This window comes from Nyctereutes procyonoides, unplaced genomic scaffold (assembly GCF_905146905.1).
Source record: "Nyctereutes procyonoides isolate TBG_1078 unplaced genomic scaffold, NYPRO_anot_genome, whole genome shotgun sequence".
In the NCBI taxonomy this organism is placed as follows: domain Eukaryota; kingdom Metazoa; phylum Chordata; class Mammalia; order Carnivora; family Canidae; genus Nyctereutes; species Nyctereutes procyonoides.
In genome coordinates this window covers 18,730,204-18,742,275 of record NW_026575024.1, presented here as the reverse complement: position 1 = coordinate 18,742,275, position 12,072 = coordinate 18,730,204, and the positions used below count along the sequence as shown (strand labels likewise).

The following is a 12,072-nucleotide window of genomic DNA, read 5'->3' as shown; positions in this document are numbered from 1 at the left end:
ACTGATACTCTATCCCCAGAGTTAGGAGACTTCTGATTTGGGTTTCCTCGAGATCGTAGAAAATTGAAGTTTTTTCATTTGTTCTCATTTCTCCCTACTTCCTGGACAGCTTGCTCTGAGAGCAGGCAATGAGAAGGAGGAAGGAGAAACAGCGGACACTGTGGGTTGCTGCTCGCTTCGTGTGGAGCATATCAATCTGCACCCAGAGTTGGATGGTCAGGAATACGTGGTAGAGTTTGACTTCCTTGGAAAAGATTCGATCAGATACTATAATAAAGTCCCTGTTGAGAAACGAGTAAGTTACACTTTTGCCTGTGCACCCTGGCCTGTTTTTCCTTCATTTCATTCGTTCGTTCATTCGTTTGTTCATTCATTCATTCATTCATTCATTCATTCATTCATTCATAAAGCAAGCATATATTGAGTGCTTTTTGTATGCTCTTCACTTGCTGGACACTAGGTAAATAGTTTGAAAGAGAGGAGAGGTATTGGTTGTCCTGTGTACTCCTTTTAGTCCCTGTCCCTCACCTACCACCCTGTGCTACACCTTCCTGGGAATGAGGGCATCATGTCCTAAAGTAACAGTCAACAGTGCATGCTGTAGAGAGTTGGCCCTAGTGGCAAACTTTAGCATAAGATTTAACTCACCTTACTGTAATGATTCAACCACATTTCCGTATCCCCGGTCTTGTTGCATATTTGTCATTTTTGTAGCTTTGCTCAACCTCTCTCTGAACTCCTGACTGAGCCAAGCAATAGCCCTTTAGTCCTCAAATCTCTGAGCCCATACCCAAAGAGGGCACTGCAGCTCCATGTCCATCCGTCCCCCCCACACACAACTATTGGGCTTGAACCTGTCATCTAGCCCTTTAAAAGTCTGATATTTAATCAGTCATTAGGCTTTGTTGGCTGTGGCAGTGGTCCATACTAAAGAAGTGCTAAAGACACATGACAACTAAATGTAATACCTTAGACTGGATTCCATCCTGGAGAAGTAGAGGACATCATTAGGTCAGCTGACCAAATTGGAATATGAACAGTAGATTGAAGCATAAATACATGCAAATTTATGAAGCTGATAAGTACTGTGTGAATGCAAGGGAATATCTCTATCCTTAGGAAGTTCTTAGGAAATACACGGAGATATTTAAGGATAAAGGGCTCATAAATGATTCAGGACAAACAGTTGTGTGTCTACACACATGTATGTAGAGATGGAAGTGAGGCAGACATGTATTGTGCAATGGTGAATGTTGTATAAAACGTTAATGGTCAGTGAATCGGTAAAAGGATGTGGGTATGGGTATGCCTTATGCTTTTTTATTTTCAAAGTTTTTGTAAGTTTATAATTATTTCCAAAGTAAAGGCTTTTTAAATAATAGGTTCTACTTAATTTCCTTTAGGTTTTTAAGAACTTACAGCTATTTATGGAGAACAAACAGCCTGAGGATGATCTTTTTGATAGACTCAATGTGAGTGGACAGATTGCACGGGTTGAAGGAGGGGCCCAGCCGGAGCCTCCTCACAAGCTCCTAAAGGAGAGGTTTGCCTGGGGGTGACTTGGACTACTATCCCTTCAGTTTGTCCTGTGGCATCCTATACACTGTTCCTTCTGCAGGCACACAGTGAATCCATGACCAAAGCCCTCAGACAGGTGGACAGACCCTACCTTTTATTCTCTTCTGGCTCTTGCAGTCTTCTTTTGGCTGGATACCCAGCCATCTCTGAGACTGAAGGCCTCTCCCTATATCTTATCAGGGAAGATCTTAATGGGGGAAGGACAAATTTGCTTTATTGGCCTGCTTAAGATTAACGTACTTCATAGGGAGATATCATGCACCCTATGTTTTGGAATTTTTTTCTAACTTCCCACTGGCAGGGCAATAAACTTGGCAAACTTGAGATTACACTGGTATAAATGTCCTAGGGCTTGCCAGAAGGGGCAGAGTGGTTTGGCTTTTGGATAAATCCCAATATCCTCTCTGTGCTTTGTCTCCTCCAGACTGGTATTCTAAATAAGCATCTTCAGGATCTTATGGAGGGCCTGACAGCCAAGGTGTTCCGTACATACAATGCCTCCATCACGCTACAGCAACAGCTAAAAGAACTCACAGCCCGTAAGTACTGGTTGGCCAGACAGGCTTGCACACTTCCTATGTCCATTGCCCTTGCTGAGCTAAGTCCTAGATCTGTTCTGCTATTCTCCTTAATATTATCACTGGAAACTTTTCCTTCTATACCTCTAATAGAGAGCCAAGGCCTAGTTGTATAAACATAAAATCAGTGTAGTTTCCCCCTTCCTACCCCAAGTTCAAGATTTATTTTCCTGGAATGCTGACAGGAGCTTTCTGAAGGTACCTACATTTGATGGTTTATATGTATGTTTTTTGAAAACTCAGAGTGAATACATAGTGCTATATGATGCTTGGTTAAATTGGAGAGAATAAGGTTTTCATGGTTATTTTTTAAACCAGGAGCACATCCTTCCCCTGAGGTTTCTGTCACCCCCCCCCCTTAAAATAGTAGGTAGTATTTTCCTTAAAACCAGGTGTAGAAAGTACAACCAAGATACACAAGCTTTTTTTCCCTAGAGCCCAGTCACTGCTAAATTCTACCTATCCTCTAAAAGTACATCAAACAGCTTTAGAATATAAGACTAAAAATCCAAAGAGGATGTTTTGAGAGCCAGTATTTTAGGGTGGGATAAAGGGTGCTATGTGACATAAGTAAAATATTCCTCATGCTTTTAATCTTTCTGTGTAAAACACATACTGCCTTGTGGTTTTAAAATATAAAGCTTGTGATCCTTTTGTCTTACCCTCCTCTACAGAACTTTTCTTTCCCAATTCCACATTTTCTTCAGGCTACATTGAGTGGGGGAAACAGCCTTTGAGACAAGCAGATGACTCTTGACTCTCAGGTTTTGACCTTGTGTCTTGGGAGAGCTTGATTATTTGAGTGAGTTGAGGACCAGCAAAATCATGAGGAAGAAGCACTGGGGAAGGCATGTTGTGTATTGTTGTTCTTGTGTATACATACTGACTCTTTTACCCTTATGTTTCTTTCTTCACAGCGGATGAGAACATCCCAGCAAAGATCCTATCTTATAACCGTGCCAACCGAGCTGTTGCAATCCTTTGTAACCATCAGAGGGCACCACCCAAAACTTTTGAGAAGTCTATGATGAACTTGCAGTCTAAGGTATTGCAGATCTAGATGGTGGGGTAGCAAAATTAAGGGAACCCCATCTGCTGTGGATAATCTGCAAGTGAGATGCCTTCTGGGCTGGGATATGAGGAGGCCAGTTCCAGTTCTAGGTCTTTCTGGAAGATATATCCATGCTAAAGATAAACATGGTAATATAATAGGAGTTATCCCTGATCAAGGTACTGAGTATCAAGTACCCATTGTTTAGGAAGTTTCCATTCTGTGAACAGAAGTCTTGCACTGGTTGCTTCTTGTTTTGAAAAACTAAGTTTGATGTACCCTCTTTGAAATATTGCTAATTATTGTCCTTATTATAAATGAGTATAATAGATACAAAGAGAGTCTTCACAGTTCCTTGTCTTAGCCCAGAAATACAACTATTTCTAAATTAGATTGTTTCAAATTGAAAAGATGATGAAACAATGATATTTAATTGCCCCCTAATCCTAATACAACTATTTTTATTTTTACACATTCCACATGAATCATATTTTTATGTAGCTCATCATCAAACATCTGTTGAATACTGGCTTTATGCCACAGTTGCTGCCCTAGAGGGAGAGACTGACATGCAAACAAATAGATGCTGTTCCTCCTCCATGTGCCTCTCCTCCCTACAAATCTATCTGCCTGGTACTGAGCTTGTAAGTCACAAGGCACTAAACATTTGGGCAGTTGGCATTTATGTGTTAGCAATGGCTTCATAAACCCATTTTCAATGCGCTGAGTATAGAATTTTTAACATTTCACTTGAGAGCAGACACACAGTGTCACAAAGGACCAATTATCTTTAAAATTTATTTGGTAAGTATGTTTCAAGTCTTTGATGTGCTTCCTTAATTATAAAATCTTAAGGCAGGTCAATAATGACTAAATTTCAAGCGTAGTAATGAATGTGGAAGTTCTACTTCAAGGTTTCTGCCACAGTGATATGGAAATATCTGTACATATATTGGTGAAGTCCTAGGTACTACTAGTGTTACTACGGTTTGTTGCCCACACTCATAATTAATTGAAGAAGAAATGGTGAATTTCAAACAGAGGTTAGTGAACTTACAGATGTAATTCTTTTCCATCCACATCCACAGAATTCTGTATTAGAACAAGTGAAGTTTAAAAATGACTACTATAGAGTGAGGCTACATACACATTTCCAGGTCCACCATGTTTTCCTTCTGTTGAAATTTCTTCAAGATAAGTACCTAGTAGTAGAAGTACATCTGGGTCAAAAGATATCCACAACCTACAGTTCATGCTACAGGAGTCATCTGGTTTTCCTGAAGGGATGCACTTGTGCACAGTAAATGAATATACATCCCTAGACCTCTTCAGATCTTTAGACCATATGGTTGGCAGGCAAAGAACCCTACAGACCACTCTTCGTAGCAGCTCCTATTTGCTCCCTTGCTCCCACTCTATTAAATGATGGTCATCTGGTATTATTTACTCTCCCCATGTTATTATGCTAAGCCAGAAATAAAAGCATGAATATTCAGGTGCTGTTGACCCAATTCAGACCCCACCCTAGAGCATGAGGAGGTATTTTGTTGATCTTACTCTGGAACCACTGTTTGGGCAGCCCAGGCTGTCTGCCAGGCGAGCCCTCCAAGCTGAGGAACCCTCTCCTGTGTGCCCACAAAGCAAACACACGCCCCTGTTTGCCAAGTGAATCAATGGAGTCTTTGATGCTTTGAGAGAATTTGAAACAGCCTGCCAATTTAGCATTCACAGAAATGGTTAAAAGATTGTGGTTTGTTACATTTCTAGCCTAAGAAGAATCTGGCTAGTGGTGTCTGTGACGCTTTTGTGTATAGAATCAGTTCCTTCAGCCTGACTTTGGACAACATAGATGTTGGACATAAGCCATTCATAGTAAAATGCATTTAATGATTCTCTCACAATGGTGGCCTCTGTTTCCAATCTTGGGCTGCATGTGTATACCTAACAGACAATTCTGGGCTGAGAATAACAGCCCAATGTGCGTTAAATCAGGCAAGTATTTATTTACTCTGCAGAGGTTCCCTTGACCTTGCAGGTTAGCAAGGTAATAGCACATCTGAGGTTCTGCCCCCAGCAGCATGAGCTGATGGCTCGAACTCTAGTTTCATGATGTTGCCTGCTGCTGTCCTTAAGCAGGAACTAAGAACTTGGGCTTTCTGGAGGTATTGGCAAGGGTTAAGCAAGAAAGGCTGGAATTGCCGTTATTTTCCTTTATGGAAAGTGCTCTATAACTAAAAATGTTTTCAGACCTTTGTTTTTGAGTGATAACTACTTGAATTTTCATGGCGTCGTAGCTCTCTCTTCTTGAAAAATAGAATGCCAGAGCCAGGCCATGCCATGCCATGTATAGGTTTGAACAGACGGGCTGAGCTGTTTGCTTCCTGGGTACTTCAGTTGCCATCTTTAAGTCTCTTAGGTATTCTCTTCAGTGCATCCTTTTTTCTTGAGAAGCTGGCACTCCTTCCCAGAGTACTGACAGAATCTGAGGATAAGCTGGGTTCAGTAGATGGAAGGATCCTGTCTCAGCTTTATAAGGAGTTCTCTCCTTCTGTATTCTTAGATTGAAGGCTACACCCTGACACAGTATCCATTTGACAAACCGCTTTCATCTCTAGTCCTCCTCTCAGGTATTTAAGCCAAAGTGTCGTATGACTGAAAGATCAGCACATTCTCAGTTCTTGCGGGTTCTTTAACCTGAGCTTCTGGATTAAGGGGGCCCTGGGTCACTACCTTAGAAGGATCACTTCTTTCTTGAAGGATCAGTGAAGAACATAAATGACCAAATAGCAGTTGAATTCAGCAGTCACTGTACATCTACTCTGTGCCTTCATGAAGCTACGCAGCTGGGGGTTTTTACCTGGCACACCACTGACAGCCTGCCTGCCTAGTGGAGACAACGTCTAGGTTTTATCTCTGGTGGTGCCCGTGGTTTTTTTTTTTTTTTCCCCCTCTCTAGGCTGATTTTCTTAAAGCTTACTGTTCTTCCCCACTTAGATTGATGCCAAGAAGGAGCAGTTAGCAGATGCCCGGAGAGATCTGAAAAGTGCTAAAGCTGATGCCAAGGTCCTGAAGGATGCAAAGACCAAGAAGTATGTACCTGGTGTTATGCAAAGTTGGGGACTAGTTGAGAGAAAACTGGGGATAGTATCAGAGGCCCTGGGACCCCAGCTTTTCTAAGGTTTAAGTGGTATCTTTAGAAAATCTCTGTATTTAGGGCTTTCTTGCTTTTGCTGCTCCTGCATGGCAGGATGGGTTTGCAACGTTCTTGTCCAGAGGCTAGGCCTGGTTCTTGATGCCTTCCATTCTTCCAGGGTGGTAGAGTCAAAGAAGAAGGCTGTGCAGAGGCTGGAGGAGCAGTTAATGAAGCTCGAGGTTCAGGCCACAGACCGAGAAGAGAATAAACAAATTGCTTTGGGAACCTCCAAACTCAATTATCTGGACCCAAGGATCACAGTGGCTTGGTAAGCATTAAGCTCTTCTTGAGTTCCTGTTGCTAGCTTGAAAAGGGTAGTGGCAGGGAGGGGTGGGTTTAAGAGCATTGTTGGCCTTCACATGCCATTCCTGCACTTCACACTTTAAATCCTTTAGGGGAACCCCTGCCTTTCTGTTATGCATACTACAAATGCCCTAGAACATCCTGAATGGCCCTAAATGGTCAATAATATTATGCTGCCTTGGGTCAGGGGTTCTATCCAGCCCTTGCACCCTTTTTGCTCTTTTTGCCCTGGTGGGTGCTAGAGGTTGGGTTAGCTTGAGGAGGGGCAGTATGTGCAGTGGTTAAGAACATGGACTTGAGCCAGACAGCTTGGATTCGGTTTTCAGCTCCATGCTCTCTAGCTGCATGAGAATATAAGCAAATTACCCAACTCTCTGCCTCAGTTTTTAATGTGTATCTTTTTCATTAGTATATCTGTAGTAGCATCAATTTAGAGGTCACTCTAATGATTTAAATGAGCACATGATGCTCTTAGAATATGCCTGGCCACTCTTAAAACTCATTCTCACCAGATGGACATTCAAGCCTGCTGCCCTAGGTGTGGGCTGTTGCTCCCTGAGACACTAATCCTTACCCTCTTTCTTCTTTGTGTGCAGGTGCAAGAAGTGGGGGGTCCCAATTGAGAAAATTTACAACAAAACCCAGCGGGAGAAGTTTGCCTGGGCCATCGACATGGCTGATGAGGACTACGAGTTCTAACCAGTCTTGAGGGGCAGGGTTCTGTGAAAAGGAACAGTGTGGTTTGGGGAAGATGGATAAACTGTGAGCCTTGCTTACCCTCACACCTGAGGGAGAGAGGCGGCAAGTCTTAACAAACCAACATCTTTGAGAAAAGATAAACCTGGAGATATTATAAGAAAGAGCTGAGCCAGTTGTCCTATGGACAACTTATTTAAAAATATTTCAGATATCAAAATTCTAGCTGTATGATTTGTTTTGAATTTTGTTTTTATTTTCAAGAGAGCAAGTGGATGGGAATTTGTCAGAGTTCTGCCAGGCAAATTCACTGTTTCACTGAAGCATTTGGATTCTCTTAGCTACTGTATACGAAGTCCGATTATATTGGTGCGTTTTTACAGTTAGGGTTTTGCAATAACTTCTATATTTTAATAGAAATGAATTCCTAAACTCCCTCCCCTCTCCCCCATTTCAGGAATTTAAAATTAAGTAGAACAAAAACCCAGCGCACCTGTTAGTGAGAGTTGTCACTATCTATTGTCATGGGAATCAATTTTCATTAAACTTGAAGCAGTCGTGACATCGGCAGTGTTTTGGTTCAGACACCTGTTCACAGAAAAGCATGATGGGAAAATATTTCCTGACTTGAGTGTTCCTTTTTAAATGTGAATTTTTATTTCTTTTTAATTATTTTAAAATATTTAAACCTTTTTCTTGATCTTAAAGATCGTGTAGATTGGGGTTGGGGAGGGATGAGGGGTGAGTGAGTCTAAGGATAATGAAATAATCAGTGACTGAAACCATTTTCCCATCATCCTTTGTTCTGAGCATTCTCTGTACCCTTCAGATATCCATCTTTTTCATTTTAAACCCAGTCTTTCACTTGAAAGATTTTATTGTGTAAAAAGTTCCACAAGTCAATAATTTAGAGGAAAATGAGTATTTGGTCCAAAAAAGGAAAAATAATCAAGAATTTAGGGCTTTTATTTTTTCTTTTGTAATTGTGTAAAAAATGGAAAAAAAAACATAAAAAGCAGAATTTTAATGTGAAGACATTTTTTGCTATAATCATTAGTTTTAGAGGCATTGTTAGTTTAGCGTGTGTGCAGAGTCCATTTCCCACATCTTTCCTCAAGTATCTTCTATTTTTATCATGAATTCCCTTTTAATCAACTGTAGGTTATTTAAAATAAATTCCTACAACTTAACGGAAACCTAGTGTCTGCCTTTTTGTTACCCAGGGTCCCTGGCTTGATTGGGGCCACAGGGCTGGGTTTCTGTGTGTGATGGGGTCTCACTGCTCAGCTCAACAACAGTGGCTCCCTCTCCTCTACAGGAAGGAGCTGGGGCTGGGCTAGGTGTGGAAGGGGCTGCACCTGTCCTGCTGCCAAGGGATAGATCAGAGGGGAGCCAGAGTCCACATCTCTTGCTAAAAGCAGACCCAGGAAGTGAGGTAGTGTATAGAAAATCTGTAAGAATAAGTTGGGTACAACAACTGTATTTGGAGCCTAGGGTAGGTAATGTTTATTGAGCAAGATGGAGTGAACATAGTATTTGGGAGGCAGATTTTCCACTTTCCATGTGTGCTGGCCAGAAGCAATGGGGAGCTTACTTTGGGTTTGCCTGTGTGGCTAAGCTTACAGTCAGGATGACAGGAATTAAGAGTACTAAACCAATATCTAATCCAGTACCCACGGGATCCCAGAGGCCCAAATGCAGACTTCTCCTTGCAATGATTGGTTAATTTTAAAAAAAGGGAGTGGTATTAGACCACTCCCAGTGCTCCTGTACCCAAGTTGGTAGGGTCCCTACAAAAATTGTTCCTTTCCTCATCCTAGGTTACTGCTAAGTCTGGAATTCAGGGTGGAGCGTGAGCTTTCCTGTCCAAACAGCAGGGAGCTGGAAGGCCAGTGGTTAGAATTGGTCACTTAGCCCTAGGCCCCCTAGGCTCACTAGTGTGCACAGGTATATTCTGGGAGGAGAGCCATCTCCTTGATGGTCTCTTAACTCACTGGGGGCTGGGCTGGTGTTGACTTAATTGCAGAGAACCCTTGGAAGGTCCTTCTTGGCAGCCTGCATTTATTTCATTGGCCAGTGAGGGAAGTAGCCTTCACGCCAGGGAATAAAGGAAGTTGCGTAGCCATCAGTGCTTTGGAGGAGATTACAGCGAAGTTTTGTAAATTCTGTGATGGTTAGGTAGGTAAATCACTGGAAGTTCAGAATGGCAGTATAGGAGGATCTTGGCAAGAATTGATATATTTCATGGCTGGGGGACGTAGGTGATGAGAGCTTGAACCAGAAGTTTGGGACTTGAGCAGGACTGTCCACAAGCAGGTGACAAACCCTGGTCCAGAACTAGAAATTAGAGACAGGAGGCCTTGCAGGCATAAGATTTTACTGATGAGCAGGAACTCGTGCCTACCATTCCCGACAGGAACCTTTCTACAAGTCTTCTGAGGGTAGGTGCATGCCAACTAGATCCTGGTCAAGAAGGATTGTGAAGGGCACCCTTGGTGATGGCAGGCCTGGGAGAGCAGACCAGAGGATGGGAAGCTGACCTGGCCAGTGGGGATGAAGGACGAGGATGGATAGGTAGGTGAGGGCCAGAAGTGACAGGCTCTGAAAAATGCTTGAGCATGGAGTTGGGAGAGGACCCACTCCCCCACCTCCCCCTTATTCCTCCAAGGTTGGTTCCCTCCTTACACTTCCAGCCTTATCCAGCAAGTCTGACGTGCAGGGTCTGAAAAACTCCCTCCTATCAGGCTCTTCTGTGATGCTCAAGTCCAGCTGTGGGCAAAGCTGGTTGGCTTACATGTGCTATGCAAGCCAGGTATCTGGATGCTTGCTTGGCTCCTCTCTTCCTTAACCCCCACATCTGCTCAGCAGCTCTTGTCCCTTCTCTGTCAAATCCATATTAGGCCTACGTCACATTTGAAAAATGAAAAAAATCTCACAACTCCTAGCTGTTTCCAACCACCACCCCTTCCCTCTCCCATTTCACATACAAATGCCTGGGGTGAGTCATCCATCATTCCTCCACCCACTGCAAGCAGCTTCTGTCCCACCTTGTCCCCTGAATCCCTCCTGAATTCTGACCACAATGGCCAACAAATGAGTGGCCAAACCAATAAATGGGCTCTGCATTGTGTATTTTAAGCACTTTGTGGCACTGGACACTTAACCACTCTTCCATTTAATAGCTCTATTGAAATATATATCAAAATCCACCCATTCCAAGTATATTTTTAGTAGCTACGGAGGGTAGGGCTATAGCCATCACCATAAATCGGTTTTAGAAGATCATCCTCCCCAGTAAGATCCCTTGTGCCCACTTAAAGTTAATCCCCACTCCTACTTCCAGCCTCCACTCCTCTCTTCTGTAAATCTGTCTTTTCTGGGACATCACACATAAATGGAATGGTGAACACTCCCCTCTCCAAGCACTTCTTCCTAGCTTCCATGATGGCACCTCCTGGTTTTACTCCAAATCAGGTATTTGCTCTGCAGAAACTTTATAAATTTTTTTTTTCTCTGAGAAAAGTTTACTTATACTTCAGTCTTTAACAAAATTCTTCATAATGGGATGCTCTCTCAACTTGTTTTGAACCAAAAAGCACTTTTTGGAGAAAAGACATTACCCTGAAATGACCTCAGTCAAGCTAGTTTTGGACGATTATAAGTAGTCCCCTGACAAAATCAGTAAACAAGGAGGCAAAGAAATTTACCACAGACTTAGTAATTATTTCTCACAATCCCAACTATTACATACAAACAAGCCTCTTAAAGGTCATTTTCATAGCAAGGCAGCATTGAATTTTTTAGGTTTGGCAATGGTATATTTTATATATATATAGGTTTGGTAATGGTATATTATATATATATACACACACACACACACACACATATTTAGCAGTCTTTCAGAAAAACAAATATAAAATTATAGACAAGATTTGTGTCAAAATAATATGGAAGGGGTAATAATAATGAAATGGCCAACAGTTCATAATTGAAGCTCACTGAGGAGTACAAGGAAATTCACTATACTATCCTGTCTATAATTATATACATTTGAAATTTTCCATAAAATTTTTAATGCAATACAGTAAGTAGTTATTATGCAGATCATTAATATATACCTATGGGAGGGGTACCTGGGTGGCTCAGTCATTGAGCATCTACCTTTGGCTCAGGTCATGATCCCGGGGTCCCGAGATTGAGGCATTAGGCTCCCCACACGGAGCCTGCTTCTTCCTCTATGTCTCTGCCTCTCTTTGTGTGTCTCTCATAAATGAATGAGTAAAATCCTTAAAATTTTTTTTTAAAAAATAGGGATGCCTGGGTGGCTCAGTGGTTTAGCGTCTGCCTTCCGCTCAGGGCATAATCCTGGAGTACCGAGATTGAGTCCCACATCAGGCTCCCTGCATGGAGCATGCTTCTCCCTCTGCCTATGTCTCTGCCCTTCTCTCTGTGCCTCTCATGAGTAAATAAATAAAATCTTAAAAAAAAAGTATATATATATATATGTGGGAGAAATGAAAAGAAAGCTGTTTTAATATTACACAAAAGGTAATTATGCTTAAATGAAAATTTCTAGTAATGGCATCATATACTGATTTAAAAAGTATTCTCTCTTCAACAACACGAATGCGTCTCAGAAACATGCTGAACATAGACCATGGGTACATACTCCT

At 42.0% G+C, this 12,072-nt stretch overlaps 1 protein-coding gene across 1 annotated transcript in view; it reads left to right on the top strand.

The window, feature by feature from the left end:
• TOP1 (DNA topoisomerase I) overlaps positions 1-8,595 on the top strand; it is a 92,213-nt gene extending 83,618 nt beyond the window's left edge. The window contains exons 15-21 of the mRNA XM_055345296.1: positions 110-295; positions 1,404-1,472; positions 2,003-2,117; positions 3,074-3,201; positions 6,202-6,296; positions 6,519-6,668; positions 7,300-8,595. Coding sequence (XP_055201271.1) covers positions 110-295; positions 1,404-1,472; positions 2,003-2,117; positions 3,074-3,201; positions 6,202-6,296; positions 6,519-6,668; positions 7,300-7,402 — 846 coding nt within the window. The 3' untranslated portion in view covers positions 7,403-8,595. The remainder of the gene's footprint in view (positions 1-109; positions 296-1,403; positions 1,473-2,002; positions 2,118-3,073; positions 3,202-6,201; positions 6,297-6,518; positions 6,669-7,299) is intronic.
• Positions 8,596-12,072: the final 3,477 nt, after the last annotated feature.